We start from the raw sequence: 19,350 nt of genomic DNA on the forward strand, positions 1-19,350 counted from the left end.
GATGTGTTATTTATGCTAGCGGCTACTGTAGCATCGAGCTGCTAACCTGCCGCAGAGGTCTGTCGGCACAAATAAGATAAAATGTTTGAATTTGTTTTCATTCACGTTTAAAAACGTGAAAATAAGAATCGTTGCGTTTTCGTGAGCTTACAATGAGCCATTTAATCTACTGCGAACGTGCGTCTGTTTACATTGAATACATCATGTTTCTACGGAAACCCAGCGGTGACAAACCAAACGCTGGCTCTAGAAAGCGTTTTTCGCGGCCACCGTAGGAGAAGTACAGGTGATTAAAATTGCAGCGTCACCATTAGATGCCACAAAATCGTCCACACCGGACGTTTCTACTCACTTTTTTTTTTTTCTAATTCTTCGTTTCAATTGTTTTTTTTGTTTTTTTTGTTTTTTAGCATTTTCCAAAGTTGTGTCTTCAGACCAAACGACTCAGAGTGAGTCATCTGAAGACAAAATGCTTTACAGAAGAGAAACACACTCTGATGTGTAGTTTCCTTCAGTACTTCTGGTTCACTACATTTAGGAGGAAAACACTTCACAACATTTACCTGACAGTGACTGTGACTTCACAGATTAAGATCTTACATTTATCTATATTACAATTTAATAAAATACGACCCCTTCTTACAAATTGTTGCGGCTCGTAATAGAAATGGTAAATATTCGCCCACAGGCATCACAACGTTACATTAGACATGATCAGCTGCTGGTTACCGATGGTTACTCACGGTTTGATGACCCACGGTGGCTCTGGTGGTGCTCTGGTGGTCTTTGGGCCTTTTGAACGCTGTGCTGAGAGCCGCTGGCCTATGAACTGTTTACAAAACCAGAAAAACCCAAACATTCCCCAAAATAAACAGGCCTTTATAAACGAAGCCATGAAGACCAACTAAGATTAGGCCTGAAAACTCTGCTCCCGGGGGGTCTTCAGCACACCTGTGCTCATTAGAGGCTCCTGAGTTCGTCACGTCAGGTGAGGTGCGCCTCCTACAGTACAAAAAGCCGCCACCGGGTGTCGCCAGACTAGATTCAAATAATTTAAAAACTACGGGACATTTTAGAGCTTGATAGAAATGGCTCTAACGAGATTAAACCATGTATAAAACTATGTAAATTAGCTTCAACTTGATGCTAAACGCATGAACGCATCATGACCCAATATTATTACACTCACAGCAGTATTAGTACTTTCAGTTTGCTTGTACTGTAAGTACTTCTACATAAGTCGCGTTTTAGGGCAGCAACTACTGATTAGTTTCGTTATTGATTACTCCTCCCAACAGGTTTTCAATTAACTGTTCAGGTGATATTAAGCTGCTTCTTTTTTATGACCACAAGTCCAAAAACTAAAGATATTCAACTCTCTGATTTGTGATGAAGACAAAGAAAGAACCAGAGTGACACTTTGTTTTAATACGTTCAACACATTTATTTGAGCAAATGTATCAAATTATTAGTTTCAATTTTACATCGATAAAATAAATTCTTCACAGTATACACTTTCAAAAAATCGAAGGTCAACGTCGTATCATTTGGCAAACTAATTCCTAGACAACAGATATTTAGAGAAATTTACACTGGGAGAGGTCTGAATAATTCACGTCTTTGTTATCCACATTGAAAGTATGGACAGATTGACTCTTCCTCCTCCTCCTCCTCCAGCCAAAAGTCCAAAATCGAGTCTAAATCATTTGTGTTGATCATCATGAGTAAATACTTCCAGGCTTCACCTTTCTTACTCAAAATGTTAATGACAAAACAAAATCTGTGGGAACAAAACGATTACAGGTGAAACTTCTCAGAGGGGGGATCTGTTGTCAAAACCAGGGGACATCTTATCCTGTGACACCGCACTAAAGAGAACTGAGGAAAACTATAAATAAGCAAATCAACGACTGAAATTACATAACTTAAAAGACAACAATGATCAGTCTCAGAAGCTCATGTGACCCACTAAAAAGGAGCCTATCATGTCATTAATTTATGGCACTAAATAACAGTAATGTGAAAATCTTCTGCTCATCTTCTGGGAGTCTTCATGGGGCAACACTCCCCTCTACAGGCCAAGCGTGTTCACTGCAGCATTAGTCTATTCTCCATTCACAGCCATGTGGGGACTAGCATTAGTTTACCATAAACTTACATTCAACCCTTGTTGTAAGTTTAAAAAATGAATCAAAACAAAATTTCATAATATAAGACCACATAGGAGTTAATTCAATAAATGAAGACAGAAAGTGAAAAGCACCAAGTGCGTTGCAATTTATACCTTGTCTGACAGATTGTTTTTAATGTGCAGCCACTCAAACTGTCTTTACTTCTTTTCCTTCCTCTTGTCCTGAAAAAGAGACAAATCATCACAACTATGAAGACACGTGTCACTGTTAACAAGTGCAGCTTGTTTCAACACAGCGTGACAGCGTACCTTATCGTTCATGGCGAGGATGACCATCAGTTTCCTGAAGATGGTGATGAAATCAAGGAACAAGTCCACGCAGTGCCTTCACAAAACAAAGTGCATGAAGTTTGTTTCAGGTTATTCAGCCTCTCTAAAATAAAGAGCATCCAGCTGTGAAGTACAACCTCTGAAAAACCTAAACGTATTTGGCCGAATCTTTTCTTATTTTCTGGAAGTGATGCGTAGCTGGACGCCTGACTGTGGGATGATGTGTTTGTGTGGAGTTTGCTCAGAGAATCAGAGTCCTCACCACACGTAGTCCTTGTCTCCGTTCTCTGCTTTCTCGATGATGAGCTGAGTGTCGAACAGGACGAAGCCGCACATGATGAGCAGCCCGAGGTACATGTGTGCCTGCCGGGAGAGAAGCACAGACATTATGACAGTGATGTACGCAGCGCGTCGTGATACACAGCTGATCACGTGTTTAATGACGGACGGTACCTTAAACAGCATCACAGATCCAAAGAACATGTTCATCACAGACATCAGGAACAGGAGGGAGAGGCCAGACATCAGCGTGCCTGACAGGGAAACGAGCTCAGTTTAGGGAAACGTGGGTGTACTTCAAGGTATTGTGTTTGTGTTGAGTAATAACTGAAGAAGAATACAGTGTGACAACATTAATAAACTGCCTTCACCTCCAAGGAACAGGTAGCTCCTGCGTTTGGCATACAGAGCGCTGAGAGTGAAGCAGATGAAAATCACTGAGGTTCCCATGAAGGCCGTCACAATGATGCTGAGGAGACGAAGCAGAACAAAGCGTCAGCTTTCAGTAAAGACGCACTCTCAATGAGTCCTGAACAGACGGCCACCAATCATCACGAGGTGCCCTCCTCATGCTGTTTTACAATCACTGTTAACAGACGTTCAGCACTGAGTAACCTTTCACTTACCTCGGATTGACGGCGATGACAAAGTCCAGTGTGGGGCCAAGGCCGACACCTGGAGAGGGGAGAGGAAGGCAAACACGGCTTTTAGACTCTCATGTGGCCTGAAATGAACGGCGACGCCTCTCTTCACGTGCACAGTTTTACTGACGTTCCTGCAGCATCATCACTTTACCTGTGAGGAAGGCAAATCCTGCGAGGATAGCCAGTCTCTTCTTCTCTGTCTCAGAGTTGTGTGGCGTCATGGCGAGCCAAAACATCATCCCCAGGGAGCCGAGCACAGACAGCACACCGCCCTGAGAAGCAGGAGCAGAGGTGACGGCGGGGCAGAGGCACCAGGACTGACACGAGCCACTCACTCACTGCGCTGAGTGATGAAACCAATCCTGTCCAAGCCTCAGCACTGAATCCTTTCAAAGGTCATTTTCCCAATTTTTCTTTTAAAAAGCAGCAAGCTGAATATCGCTGAATCAGCAGGAAACCTGACAGATGTTAAGACAGTAAAAGTCCTTCGAAAGCTTGTCTTTTTATCTCAGATTACAGACCTGTACTTTGACTTGTGCTAATGTCTTGACTGTCTGCAAGTCACCGGGTGCTTTTTGGAGATTCACATGTCAACACTTTGTCTTAGGCTTCTGATGAAGTTACTTCTGACAAAACTTTTTCCAAATATAATGATTTTTTTTTATATGCTTCCATGTTGAGACCACGAAAAGGAGAATTTCATCATCAGCGTTTTAACCACAACGCATTCAGTGTCTTCTACAACTCTAAAATCCATCTCAAGAATGGGAAAGCTGATAGTAACGAGTGTTAGGCTGCAGGATATCGGACGCATGCAGCGTGTTTAGCTCCGCTGCACGTACGCTGTTACCGCCAGAAACACGGACGGTGGTGAATATGCAACAAAGCCGCTCAGTGGCTGACGGTGACAGTGCTCACTGCAAATGACCAAACACTTTCAACTTCACAAAATTTCTGGAAAACTTTCAAGGGAAGTTAAGCTCTAGAATTTGGGAATGCAGAATGTTGCAGGATTTCCAGTTAAAAATCATACCTTTTAACAGTGAACTTATTTGGGGTTTAAATGCACATAAAAAGCAATATCAGGTCTTATGGCATGTTTTGTTAACAGTTCAGTGCCCATTTAATTGAACTGTAACCACAAACTGCATTCAACAACACCTCAACATCCTCCTGTCACATATACAGCTCACACACTGCCAGCACTGCTTCACTGTCTGAGCCAAGTGACCACAGGCTTTCAGGTGAGATCTCATTAGATTAACGGAGTGAATGTATTTAGTATCCCAAAGCAAAGCACACAGTTTACAACTTGTTAACACCTTCTGCTCGTTTCTGCTGGCTAGCCACTATCACACGGGTTGTAGCTTGTCAGAACATGCTACGTGAGGAGTTTTCATTAATCTATTTCCATTCCTTCTTTCTTGTAGAACATCGTTTGTTCATTTCACCCCACGTTTACACACAGCTCACACTGTCGGCTTGAATTTTCAAAGTACCTGTCCCCATTAGTTAACTTCCCAGCTAGCTAACTCACCACATAGCACTTTTTATGTATTTGACAGATTAATGTTCAATTAAAGTTCAATATAATGTTAAATGAGTAAACTCATGTAATTTAAGTTCAGCTCAACTAAACTGCTGATTTTTTTCCCTTTCTATTGAAAGGGTTTACAGTTATGATAAGGTAAAAGGTTTGTTTCTATCGGCATAGAGCCTCAGCAAATAACCCTTGTATTTCCACTTTATTCCAGTTAACTCTCTCAAATTCATGTTAATTCCCATGGAAAGTTTCCATCTTGAGTATTAGAACTGTGCAACCCTCAGGCAGCGTGCGACCTTTGCAGGACAAACACTGTTCGTGGATAGAGCTGCACTTCAAAATTAAACCATCTACAAGTTTTCCAATTTTGTATAATTCAACTCTTGTGAAAACTAATCTAACTGCGCAAATTGATTCAACTAAGTAACTAATAACTAACTTGATGTGCAAATTAGGTTAGGTGTTATGTAGAATAAAGTACTCTTGTCTGTCCTTTGCTTCAGGACACCGTTTGCATTGACGTAAGGATCAACCTGGACAGGTAGACTATGTTGTATGTCAGTATTACCTGAAAGAGGCGTGTGACGACATGGACGTAGGAGCCAGCTGCCGCCATAAACATACAGACTGCCAGGCTGGAGTACACATTCTTCAAGTGCACCTGGGTGGAATGAGATCTGCAAAAAAGATTAGGATGAGCAGGACAGTGGAAACAGCAGAGTGTCAGTGGATGACATCTGTGACTGCTTACATACATTTGGGAGAACTTGAAGATGGCGTCAAGGTTGATGTTACGGTCAAACACGTTCATGATGGAACCGGGGATAGCGATCTGAAGAGACTCCTGAATGGACAACGTCGCCTCTGAACAGAAACACACATGATTACACTTCAACTCCACTTAAATGCTCAGAAACAAAACTATTTTAAACTGTCATAATCTGCATTCACTGGTAGCACAGGTGCAATCAATGTTCAGTAGTGGAAAGCAGCTGGGCACATTTACTCAAGTACTCTACTTGAATACAATTTTGAGGTAGTTGATTACTTATATTATATGCAACTTTACACTTCTACTCTACGTTCCAGGTGGAACTACTGCACTTTTTACCAACTTTACAGATACAAAAACACATGTTCAGCTAATTACAGACTGGACTACCCAACAGTACAGCATCTATATCAATGGTCCAAAAATCTAATAAGTGAACACTGGCAGGGACCAGTCTACATAACGAATACGATCATTTTAGATTTCATTTTGTTTATGTTATTTGCGTAGCCTCCTTTTACTCAGATTAAGTAAAATTCTGAATAGAGGAATTTCAATTTGGGATTATTTCGACAGTATGACATCGCTATTTTTACTTAAGAAGCTCAATAATGTGAATAACGTTACTGCTTCAACACTTATGATCATACACACACGTCCCGTAGCTCAAAAGTGCGTAGTTCAGTTAGATAAGGGTTTGCCTGATTAAATTACACAACAGGTTAATGCTAAATGTCAACCGTTGAGTACCGTAACTAGCACAAAATTATGCTAAGCAAGATAGCAAGCTATCGGATAGCATGCTATCAATTCGCGTTAACGTTGCAGTTAGCTACCTGTAACCCAAATAAAAACCACTTCGTTTCCTTCTTTAGTGAATGTGCTGATTGGAAGAGGGCAGGGCAGTCGGGCAACGGTCACATAGCCAAAAACTGTGTTTGACGCATGCGACTATCATATTAATAGCTAACGTTGCTAACCAGTAACGTTAAGCGTTAGAAACCGAGCAGCCCCGCTAGCTAACGTTTGCTCGCCTGTCAGCACAATTCGACGTCTCCTTCATTCCTGAGCAGAAAACGCAGCCAATGTCACAGCTGCCGTTAAATACGAGAAACCGAAGGCACGACATGCTAACACGAAGTACCTACCTCTTAGCTCTCCTAGCCTTCTCTTCGCTCTGTTTGACTGCCTTTCTTCTTCCTGCTTTACTATTAACAACAGTACGTGTCAGTCAGCTCGCATGATGTCACCATGGAAACGCCCAGAAATTTGTAGCCCCGATTTCCGCATGTAAAATCGAAAATGCAGCCATTATCCACGTCGCTATGGAGCACATGTAAACAAGTCGACTATTTCATAATTACTGTATGTTAAATCAATTTTTATTCGTGACAGAGAGCCATTATCAGGGAACCTTTATATTAAAAAGCACTTCCTGGTGTCACCGAGTAATGTCCCCGGTACACACAAAATGGCCGACTCATTAATCTCGCTGCACCATTACGAACAGTTGCGAGATAAACCTTTAATTTCTTGATTCTCAGCGGACTCGACGTTTGAAACTTGGCAACGAGGACACATTTATTAACGAAACAAAGAAACGACTGATTATACTTTAACATATTTGTGACTAAACTGAAATGAAAAGCAAGGCTGATGGAAATGAACCCGAACCTCTATCAGTCCTGATGACGCATTTTTCCATGCAATGTGTTTTCAACGGGCGACCATGTTTTCATTGAAAAAATACACTTTATATCAACTTGTCTTTATTTTTGCATTTTAAATAAAATAAATAAATAAATGTATGTTAGACTAGTATCTGTTGATACAGTCGGTGTTGGACGTATTCTTGATTAAAAAAAAGCAATATTAAAATGTAAATTACTATAGCATTTTTATTTGGTTTTAATTGTGTTGTATCAAAAGCAAAGAGTGGTCCCTGTCATGTTTAATTATAAATATAATAATTTATTCTAACAATTTTAACTATTGTTATTGCATTGTTGACGCTATGGAAATCAGCAGCTTTCTATTAAAAATCTAAATCTTTGAGATGTAATTAACAACTAAAGCTGACTGATAAATGTAACAGAGTAAAAAGTATTACAGTTACCTCTGAAATGTAAAGCAGCAGAAGTACGAAGTAAACCAAAAAGACTTAATGGTTTAAAAAGAAACCTAAAAGTTATATGAGAGGACATATAGAAAAGTAAAGTTATACTTTCAGACTAATGAGACGTGTCCTCGAGTGTCACAGGATAGGAAAACACAGAGAAACAGTACAATATAACCAACTTTTATTTCAAAATAAAAACTGGTAGCACCTTGTCTTTTAGAGTTTTGGTCAGATCAGGCGATGAGTTTGATTTATTCTGATACAGACAAATTGTGACTGTCTAAACAAATACTTTTGGTCATCACAACTGGTACAAATTCATTGTCATGTTTTACTCGTTAACATGCAGGCAATAATTGCATCAGGCATTAAACATCATAGAAAAACCATATTACCCAAGAAACAAACCCCTATGAAATATCTGTACTGAATCTAAAGTGGAACAGAAAGGATTTCTAACATGATTGAATCTTGGATTTACGTGTTTCTTTATTTGATTCAACTGCTGCAGTTAACTCAAATAAAGAACTTTGACAGCAAACTGTATTAGGCACAGATAAAAACAGTTTAACACAAGGCCAGCCTCAAAGTAGGCAAATGGGTTACAATACAAAATGTTAAGCATTAAGAAGTACTGGACAATACAGGTTTTTGACCAATAAATATAGAAAAAACGCTCACATGTGCTAAAAAAAATCAAATTTGATATTTTCAAGTGTTGCACTGCAAGTACCAGAGCCACGTGGCATTACACTTGCTCTTGACAGTGTTTTCTCACGCTCAGCATGACACATCAGACTGTGTAGGTCTACAAATCTCCTTTCAGGCAGAACACCATTCTCTGTCCGCATTTCAAAGGCACAGTTTCTACTTTCAGCACTGTCAATATAAAACAAGTGCAAGTTGTTTGTCATATAGTAATAACAGAAAACACAGTAAGAAATGAACTATCAAACCTCGACTGAAAACCGTGGCATCTACGCTCGTCCTGTGTGCCAACATGATCCAGTGTGTCTGCTTTCAACGGACCATCGAAGACTAGATTTCACCCTGTTCGCTTGACGCATCACCAATATATCAAATATCAGTCTGACCACTAATGCTATATATTTGCATGTTTTGTAGAAATTATGTTTATAGTACAAATAAGTAAAATACACTTTTTGTTTTGCTGCTCATTTACAGGTAAATAAGGCTACAGTAATGTTTACATCTGCTGAATGCAATTATTGACCGGCTACTGAGGAGGTACTGTCCACGTCAATACAGAACTGGGTTGCATAGAAGAACCATGTTCACTGTTTAAAAATAGATTTCCTTATAAAACAACCTATAAAAAGAAATCAATAAATGTATAAAATCTGGTGGAAATTTCCAAAAGGGAGTTGATGTTTTCTGCTGTTATTGTTGTTGTTGTTCCTTAAAAGGCACAATCATTAAAAAAACAAAAAAAACAAAACCACAACATCCAAAAGTCAAGTCAGGGCAGGAAGGCTTCTGCTTTGGCAAAAGAACCACTTTAATATTCAGACTGACTGGAGTGATTGTGATGGGGCTGCTTTGGTTGTTGGTTCCCGCTCTTTCTCAGAGTGCTCTCACATAGTGGTTGTCAATAATGGCAGCACTGAGGTTCAGAGGAAAGGCCTCAGATTGCAATCTAAAGTTTCAGTTGAGCCAAACACATTGTGTTCTCCAGGCCTGGTATTTCCTTTAACCCCGTCTTAATACGACTCTCTAAACAGAGGATTTTGTGCAGCGGCTAGAACAGCATCTGAAAACTCTAGTATCTATTCTCGATATACGGTTCTATAGTAGTTGAAGAGGTCTGGAGCTGGAGCTCTAACAGGTCCGCTGAGAGCTTAATGTCCACGAAGCTGGTCCAGCCGGGTGTAAACATCATCGGCTTGACTAAGTTCTTCAAACACAGGCAGAAGGTTGAGCAGCTCGGCGTCGTCCACGTCGTCAAACCATGACACCACAGGAACCTGAGCAGAGCAAAGCGTCACTCACAGCCTGCTGGCTGTCATGCACCTTACATCAAAACAAATGAATATATACAAACATACAACCTGGCAGTCATTTAGTTCTGAACCAAAGCTGATTTTAAATTTAAATGCGTGTAAATCTAACCAGAGGCGTTCAACCTTGATCAGTCCTGAGTGTCATAGGGCATTTCTATGGTAAGATAAGAACAATCTGTCACCTGAAAGAAATCGTTTTCAAGCATAAATGTCAAAAATCATCTGATTCAGCTTCTCAAACGTGAGGATTTGCTGCTTGTCTTTGTCATATCTGAGGGGAAAATGAATGCTGTTTGGTTTTGGGACTGTTGTGTGTGTGATGTTACAAAAAAAGCCCGAAAGGGAAAAAATAATCTGCAGGTTTATCAAAGAAATAAACAAGAGTTGCTGCAACACTCAGGGTGAAATCATGAACGCACATTTAAGGACTCAATCTGCTCATTTTAGCCATTTGCAGACTGCTTGAACTCAATCAGTCATTAGTTTTTTATTTTGTGTGATTTCTCATTTAGTTTGAGCTCATCTCACGCTGTCAGACCTCCTCATCAAGCTTGAGGTCTGGAGAAAGTCTCATCCATTTTTTTTTTTTTAAATAAGATTTAGGTTTAGTACAAACAGGTTATTTGTCCTCCAGTGTCCAGGTGAGACAGAGGTCTAGGATCAGGTGCCAGGTCTTTTGAATGATGGCATCAATATGAGCCATCACAGTTCAGAACCACACAAGGAGGCGACAGAAGCAGATCAACACTCACAGCATTGTTGGGGTGGAAGATGTAGGAGGCAGGAGAGTTATCCAGGATGAGGGTTTTGTGGAGGTCTCGGCCCAGGCGGCTCAAATCTTTGACATAGCAGCCCTGGTGGAATACACAAGACTCACGGAACAACCGGGTCCGGAATACACCACACTGATCCAGCAGGTCCGTCACTGGGTCTGCATACTGGTGGAGGCCGGGGGAGGTGAGGGGAGCAGGAGAGGGAAAGCAGGGATGTGTAAGGTCGAACTAACGAAGCACTTTCTCCAAATGGTGGATTATTCACTCTAACAGCAAACAGAAACAGCACCACACATCCAAAGTCTGCTCATCTGACGGCTCTGCAGCAGCTTTCTTCAAGAAGGTCTTAAGGTTTAAAGGCTCGTCCAGCTGCTGGGTTAACAAACTGGGTTGCACCAGTAAAACTTAAGTGATTGTAGCACCATGAACTGTGATATAACAATGAAGAAATGTATGTTTTAGAGTTAGGAGTATTCATGTAGTGTAGAATGAGCGGGAAACATACGACTGTGCTAACATTAGCAGAAATATTTAGTATTTCAGTCATTATTAGCGTCAAATTTGGCAATCTGAGGTACGTACGTATGTTGTGGTTTCTCATTGTCAAAAAGCATTTTATGAAGTGTGAGGACAGAGGTGTCGTCTAAACAATGCCAGCTCTTTATCTTCAGTCTGAACGGGTCATCTGTGAGGAAGCTAACGTTAGCTTTGCCAGCTGCTTCAGTCAGATATGTGACACTTGGCAGTTCATATGTATTTAATAAGAACTCTCCAGTGAGTGAGGTGCAACCCGTCCTCCTTTAATCAGGCGTAACTCTGCACTTACTAATCACTTACTGTATAATTAGGCAAAGTTTACGCATGCAGAGCTGGTGCAACCGGCTCCAGATGAGCAAAGAACAAACTATGGTTTGAACCGTGGGGAGGGCGTCGCAAAGGTGACTAACAGCATAACGACTCAAAGACTCATCCAGTAACTTAATCAGCAACTATTTTGATGATCGATTAGTCGGTCTGAGTTTTTTTTTTTATCAAAGAAAATAAAGTCAAAATTCTCTGATTCCAGTTTTTCCTTTATGACAGAAGCTGAAACTTTGAGGACGTCATCTTTGACTCTGGGAAACACAACATTCTCTGAAATTTTATAACAACTAATCGATCAATCGAGAAAATAATCCACTGATTAATCAACAGTGAAAAGAATGTCTAGTTTAACAAGCAGCTGCTGTCACAGTTAAAGGAGAACTAAAGGGTGAGAGAAAGCAGAACAACATCTGACAGATCAGACAACACATCAAACATCAAACAAAAGACACTCAGTGCTGAATAAAATATGAACGTCTATTTCAGGATCTATCTCAGCATCTGATGTAAAGTACCTTTGCGAGACTGGCTGTAAACAGCACACATTCAAACAACTCTCCCATTCTCTGCAGGAACTCATCCACATACGGCCTCTTCAGCACATACACCTGTGAAGAAACACAGAGCGTCAGGAAGCGGGCCGACACGCAGGACCGTCATTTCAGAGTCTTTACCATCAGCTCATTACTTCCATCCGTCTGCTGCTAATGGCCAGTTCCTGAAACAAGTAATCAAGAATAGGCCGTGCCAGTGTTAACCAGCCTATCCTGGATTACTTGAACCAGGCAGAGGCCCACAGAGGACTGCGTGCCAGCACATGGGGTCCCAGGAATCACATTTCTGAGTTAATTACAATGCCACATGTCCAATAGTGAGAAGCTCTACGCCAAAGTTGAACAAATGGTCCAGTGCACTGTGCTAGTTGGGCGTATTTTCAGCTTCTTCGCAGAGGCAGTAGTATGTACTGTCTCACTTCTTAATGAATTTCTACATGAACTGAGCAGAAATGACTCATTTTCTTGCTGATGCATCCACTTCGACTCTCTGTTCAACATCTGGTCAGTAGAGGGCTCCGTGCGCCCATCCTAGCAAAACCTGGCTGATCGGTTACAAGACCCATCCCTTTTCAGCTCAGCAACCGCTGCAAACACACCAACATACATACACAAACACAGCCCCCTCCCCTCTACGGCAAACACACTCACACACAGTAGTTTACCTGGTGTGTGGTCCCCTCTATCTCCACAGGCACGATGAAGTCTGCATTACTAATAGGCTGGAGGGAGAACACAGAGGGAGATGGTTGGCATGCTCGTTCACATGAGCCGCGCTGTGTACATTCACATGGCATTACATAACAAGTGAACACTGAACACTTAGAACCAGACTCCACAGCGCTGCCATAAATCACAGCGCGCAGCCTACACAAACAGAATGTAATCCACTTGATGTACCTCAAACACACGCCACGGTTTTAATGAAGAAACTCGAATACAGATTGATAAAGGAAATAATGACAGGAGAAGCACGGCGCCGCTGCTACGAGCTGCCGTCATGTATATATAACCTACAGAAACATGAGCGCTACTTGAAGCTATTTCTGGTGGATCAGAAGAAGCTCTTGCTCAAACTGAAAGAGCGTGGTCAGACAATACCAAACATGCTAAAATGAGGCTAACGCTAACACTGACGGGAAGAAAATACCTTGAATGAGCTGTGCACCAGGGTCTCATCCAGGTCTATCACCACACATATCTTCCCTTGGTCCTGGGCAGTCACCTCGGGCAGGAGGCTGGGCTCATGTTGCTGAGGAGACACACAAAGACTTGTTTTAATGGTACTGCTGCCCCCCCCCCCCCCCCCCCCCCACACACACACACAGATAGTTATATCATTTGTCTTGTCTGTGCTGTGTTTATAGCTAAGGTGCATGATTGGTCCTGATAGTGATTCTGCAGCCATTTGATTTCACCTCTGGGAAATTAGACGAGACTCCATTTTAGATGTGTGGATGAGCTCCATTATTTACTGTAACAGCTTCTATCTTTAGGATTAGCATATTTATTCTTTTATCATACTTCCCAAAAGCATCTCTTCAGGGATTCACCAGCAGGGAAAACACATTACCTTGATAGGATCTAATTTTTAGATATCCAGTTCTTCCCCTTTATTAATTCTGTTTCATTCTGGGGCTCCTTCTCAGCACACTCAAACTGACATTAATTATTAATATATTACATAACGTAAATAGCTTATCCATCCAGGAGGGCAAATTAAGACTGAGAAACGCCACATCCACGAGCAGCGACGATATTCTATCATCAATTAGACAACGAACCCAAAGCAACCCCATCGACGCGAGCGTTTGAATTCAGTTTCATTTCAGTGGAAGCCTGCCAGACAATAACCGGCCCTACGTGTGCTGCTTCCTGTTTGCTCCTGATGCTGGAGGACACTCCTCAACGTGAGCAAACATGGCATCTCATTAAAATGCCCCTTACATGGTACTGAAGCTCTAATCAGGCTGACGGCGCTCACCAGCGTGGCCAGCCGCATGCAGCAGGCGCTCAAGGCTTTATTTTTTTTTTTGTCTCCACCTCAGCAATTACGAGGCGCACAATACACCGTTCTGCGCTCGCTCCGTCTGCCTGCGGGGCTGATAGTCGCTCAGCCGCTCTTATCTTCCTTGAAGGATCAAGTGTGAACATCAAAGTGATTCCATATCCGCAGACAGTTGCGGTTGGCTTTCAAGATGTTCAGAGCAGGTGCAGCGGTGGTTTTAGTGCGCAGTTGTAAAAAAAAAAAATAACGCTTGAAGACAATAATAAGCACATTTTTACAACAGCGCGTTCAGTTTATTCCTGCAGATGGCTGAACTGTTCAAACATGGCAGCCGAGCGCGCGGCTGCCACAAGGAAGTCAGATCTTAAATAAACAAAATTAAAGCCGGGACAGAGCTGAGGTCTTCACATTGTTCTCAGAGGTGTGAAATGATGCTGGAATAAGAATAGTGTTACCTTGACAACCGTCCCGTTTTCCTGCGACTCCAGCAAGGCCTGCTGGGAAGGTGGCGGCGGCGGCGGCGGTGGTTTGGGGCCATCCTGAGCTTGGAGGCAACAGAAGAGCGCTTTGAAGATGTTACAACTCCGAGGCTGTTTCAGGGCAGAGCGGCTCACCTGGCCTGTTGGGGGCAGAGAAAGAGGGACTTTCATGAGGAAACCAAGTCAAACTGCATGTCGTCAACACGGAAACACCCAGAGGGCCTTGAACCACTCGCCAGACACAATCTCTCCCATTCCTCAGCAAATCAATAAAGACTTAGGATACATTGAACATATTAAAGGATATTCAGCATGCTGGGCTGCTTGTAACATACAGACTGAGCCTCCCCTTTGCTGAAGGCACCATCCATCTGTCCACAGGGATGGCACAGCCCGCACATGAAATCTGTTTTTAATGCCTCTGCTGCTGCTGCTGCTGCTGGAAATGGCTGGTACATGTTATATAATCACAGAGGGCGGGAAACCCACACTTTTCAGCAGTACCTTCAGCAGAAAACACTCCAAGCATTTGAAACCCCGACACATCACAGGCCTGCCCTGAAGCCAGAGCAGACCGACGGCGAGCCGGACGTGCGGTCACACCTCAGCGCCCCGCGCAGGTCTGCGATCAGCCGCCGTGACGACGTGCGTCCCAGCCCCACGCCAGACCTGCGCCGCGGCGGAGGGAAGGGAGGAAAACATTCCTGCAAGTCTCCTCCGGTGCGTTTCGTGTGTGGACTTGCAAACAGTCGCAGAATTTGTGCCCATCGCAGCGCGTAAACACGCGCAGTCCTCGGCGGAAAGAGGAGCTGTTGATCAACAGCCAAAAGTGTGCCAGCCAACTGCGCGCTCAGACGTTTACACGTTTATTTGTCTCCAGGCTGACCCTCTGAAGACATCATGCACATACACCAGTGACCATGTTACACAACACCATGTTCAAGAGACAAAGGACACAGGAGCTTTATTTGGTCATTTCCTCAGATGTCCTTCATTAGTCCAGGACACTTTTTCTGGATATATTAACATCCAATAATCAATACAATCCACATGTTTACATCCCATGAATGTGGATCCAGTTTAAGTCAGCCTATTGATTTCCCACAGGAAAACAGTCCCGGCCATGTATGACATAACACAGACATTATATCTCCCTGCATGTAAAAGGATAGAAAGAGCAGAGCACACAAATCCACTCTGTAACACACCACTCAGTCTAAAAAACATGCAAGACGAAACAACAACGATAAAACAAAATTAAAAAAAAACAGTGTGGACAGTGAATTATTCTCCAAACCTAAAACATGACTTGAGGCCAAACGCAGCAGTGCCTGCAATCATACAATATGCACGATATTAACAAGCGAGCAGTGAGTCAGAATCAATGAGCAAAGCCTCTTTCAAGCCCAAGGAAAGCGTGCAAACAACGAAATCTTTGAAACGGCGCTACAATGGGCGTGTGCAGAGGGGTGTGTTTGTGCATTCCGCTGTCAACGCCGCGGCACCTGGTATTTCTATACACCCCCCTCCCTGTTAATCCACAGCCACTCCACAGCCCTACAAACCTATAGCATGCATTAGGATTTAATACGGACCCCTGTGCTGTTTGTGTGTCTAATCAAATAAAAGCAAACACGGGGAGCAGTGCAGCAGCCTTGCCTCAATGCAACTGCCGCGCACTGATCTGTGACCACCCCCCCTTCCACCATATGAGCACAACATCACAGTTTATAAATGCACACAGCAGCCTGATTTCCACTGTACTACAGTGCAGCCTGTGGTGAGGTCCTCACGCCGTACCTGGTAGTAGTGGGATATGGGATGGTGCCAAACAAGCTGGAACCTGATCGACATAAATACAAGGCAGCTCGCTTTTGGAGACCTGGTCGTGGTCACCAGCAGCGCACACTGATGAGGGGAACTCAGACAATCACAACAGCACATGTTAAGAAGCGACAGAGATTTGCACAATAAGAGCACACACTGCAAAAAAAAAAAAAAAAAAAAAAAAAAAAGAACCAGGAGACAAAAACAGGATCAACAATGGCTAAGCTCTGGATGGCAAACCCAGTGCGTAATGGAGACTGTGAACTTCTGCTTGACCTTATATTCAATACGTAAGAGCATCTGAGCTGTGACAAATCACCTCGCTTCTGTTTCGAAACGGCAGCAGGATGTTAATCAGTATTATTTTTTTTATTCTAACAGTTGTATTATGGTCTGCAGGCAGGTGAACACCGGACAAAAACAACCCAGGTTGCAGCTTCTGCGCACGAAAATCTTCAGCAAATAAGCACATCGTGTTTTTAAGAGGCCATATCGGTGAATTTATCGTGATTAGACCTAAATATTGCAGATTTGCTTGGTGGATGAAGAAAAAAAAAAAAAGGGAGGGGGGGGGGGGGGCAATGCGCCTCAAAGCGCGCTCCACCAGCGTCCGCAGCGCTCAACTGTCAAATGGGCGCACTACAGGCTCCTAACACACCGATCATTATTCAGAAAACAATCAAACACCAGCACGGACATATTAATACCCCAAACACACACACACACACACACACACACGCACACACAAACACACACACACGGGCCCAGCTCACCTGCTTTCGGTGACACTTGAACGTCTTCTTTCTGCACTTGGGTGATAACAGAACTTTCCATCTGACAATCACGGAGCCCTCAAAATCCTCAAATCCTGTCCCCGAGCACTGATGGGCATCCCTCATTGGGTTTTCTTCACAAGTGGGCTCAATTATCCGCCGAGGTAACTTGTCATCCGCCTCAGTTACGATCCTCGATGAGAGCAGGATTTATCTTGTTCCTGGGTTTCTTTATTCCGCCGCCGCTCCTCTTGTTCTTCTCTCGGAGGTCCGCCTGGGGAGGGGGCAAGGCACTTGGATATGTTTTTTTTTTTGGAAGCTATTTGAGACTCTGTCAGCTCCGTCGTCTCGGGTTTACCGCTACTATTACGGGTAATATTGCCGAGCAGCCCCCCTCTCCCGTCGCTGCGAAGTCTTCACTCTTGCACCAACAACATGGAGAATCCAGGCGAGAGAAGGAAAACAACCGAGGAAATGGGGCAAGGGAGGGCGGTTTCAAGCCCCCCCTTACTACAGATAAACAACATCGCCGGAAAGGCCTGAGAGAGCGACGAAAAACACCGAGAATCGGTCGCCAGAGCCGGTTTCGATGCCAGAAAACGGATTCCCGTGCGCACTTAGATGTAAAATACGAGTTTTGTTGTTCTCCAAGGCTTTGTTTTTCTACGGTTGGGACTCCGTGGGCGCCTTGAAACCGTGCCCGCTCCCCGATTGGACGCCCAGGAGGAGAGGGGGCGTGGCCAGCAAGGCATTCCTCCCCAGTCCTGCACGCTCCGCACCAACACATTCCAGCGCTGCGCGAGCGAGTGAGATCACATTGTTTGTAAATTATTAAAAATAAACAAACAAATGTTAATTTCAGCAAATAATTAACATAAAGGCAGACAGCGTGTTACGTATTCTTCCTCTTGAACCGGATGCTAGCACGTCGTTTTGTAGTTTAATACGTTTGTTTTCTTTTCTTAGTATTTCATTTTCTACAAATATAGGCTATTTATTGTTTGTATTCTGCATTTTTTGTGTGACTGACTGGTTTTAGCTTAGATAAATGTATCAGAGGAGGTGGAAATTGTGATGCTCTTAATTAATTATGAGGCAAAAATAATACAATTATCTCCAAAAAAACAAAAAGTACTGTACTATATTGTTGCCTGCTATGTTTGATACTTATATTATTATCCAGGAGTCTCGCGTTTTCCTGCTACCGTGAGATTTACGCGCCTAAATTTCGCATTTAAAAAAATAAAAATAAAAAATCTTGGTTTGTAAAAATCACAATATCATAACAAGTTAATTATTAAGGAAAGCATCCGCAGCGTGGGTTTGTAATCAGTTCCACCCGTTAAATAAATATTATTAAGAGATATGTGCAGTGAAAAAAGCTCAACATGTGCAGCATGTTAAAGTGCATTACTGACAAGGTATCTATTAATAATAGTCATAAAGAAACTGTAAATATAGTTATACAATACCTGTAATCATCTGATGGACCTCCACAGTCTCCTCTGAATGTCTCCCTGTCAGAGGAGCTCTGCTGGTCGATATATCTCCATGCAGTACTACGTGGTCACTGTCCCTCAGTAGCACTTTATGTATGAGGGTAACAGAGGGCAGTGTGAAACCAATGACCCAGGCTCCTTTCATTTTCTCTCTGCTTTTGCTTCCCTTCACTGACACAACAGTAAAATGAAACTAACTTGTTTTGCCTGAAAGCTGCTGTTGGACTTTACTCTGGGAGCCTCTGTGTGGAGGCAACCACTGAACATTTGTCTCCAACGCACTTATTTTACCATGAGAATGCTGGGTACAAACATTACATGACAGTTGCATCATATAAAACACTTTACCAAGTGTTTGGACTTAAATTAGCAGTTATTTACGTCTAAATCCAGTGATGAAATATAAAAAAAACACATAAGCAGGTTGCTGTTTTTATTGTTAATTAAAACAAGTTGCACTCAGCTGCAGACAAATCCTGCGTATTTTATAATCATTTCTCACTTTCCACGAGGCCACATTTATTTTACCTTGTTCAAATAAATGGAAGTGGGTTTGACATCATGTTAAGCAATGTGGTCAACCAGAGGGTCCCCAGATATTTATATTTACAGCAGAGAGCCTGTGCAGCACCTCCCTATCCTCTGAGTTAAGAAACCTCGGAGTAAATCACAGTGATTGTCTCGCTGCGACGCACGGCGAGCAACTGTGATGTGGAATTTAGCAACAGCAGACA

At 42.7% G+C, this 19,350-nt stretch overlaps 2 protein-coding genes across 2 annotated transcripts; both read right to left on the bottom strand.

Annotated features, from left to right (window-relative positions):
- Positions 1 to 1,427: 1,427 nt before the first annotated feature.
- Positions 1,428 to 7,181, bottom strand: tmbim6 (transmembrane BAX inhibitor motif containing 6). Its single transcript, XM_076741559.1, has 10 exons — positions 6,848 to 7,181; positions 5,683 to 5,791; positions 5,496 to 5,604; positions 3,536 to 3,656; positions 3,367 to 3,415; positions 3,112 to 3,209; positions 2,915 to 2,994; positions 2,724 to 2,824; positions 2,441 to 2,516; positions 1,428 to 2,353 (listed from the first exon to the last, which is right to left on the bottom strand). Exons 2-10 carry the CDS (start codon positions 5,736 to 5,738, stop codon positions 2,330 to 2,332), a joined length of 714 nt encoding a protein of 237 aa, XP_076597674.1. The 5' UTR covers positions 5,739 to 5,791; positions 6,848 to 7,181; the 3' UTR covers positions 1,428 to 2,329.
- Positions 7,182 to 7,982: 801 nt separating this feature from the next.
- Positions 7,983 to 17,807, bottom strand: ctdsp2 (CTD (carboxy-terminal domain, RNA polymerase II, polypeptide A) small phosphatase 2). The gene is made up of 7 exons (XM_076740569.1): positions 17,118 to 17,807; positions 14,494 to 14,657; positions 13,181 to 13,282; positions 12,696 to 12,752; positions 11,992 to 12,084; positions 10,592 to 10,777; positions 7,983 to 9,803 (listed from the first exon to the last, which is right to left on the bottom strand). The coding sequence occupies exons 1-7, from the start codon at positions 17,176 to 17,178 to the stop codon at positions 9,678 to 9,680; spliced, it is 789 nt and encodes a 262-aa protein (XP_076596684.1). The 5' UTR covers positions 17,179 to 17,807; the 3' UTR covers positions 7,983 to 9,677.
- Between the last annotated feature and the right edge of the window lie 1,543 nt (positions 17,808 to 19,350).

This window comes from Chaetodon auriga, chromosome 10 (genome assembly GCF_051107435.1).
Source record: "Chaetodon auriga isolate fChaAug3 chromosome 10, fChaAug3.hap1, whole genome shotgun sequence".
NCBI lineage: Eukaryota > Metazoa > Chordata > Actinopteri > Chaetodontiformes > Chaetodontidae > Chaetodon > Chaetodon auriga.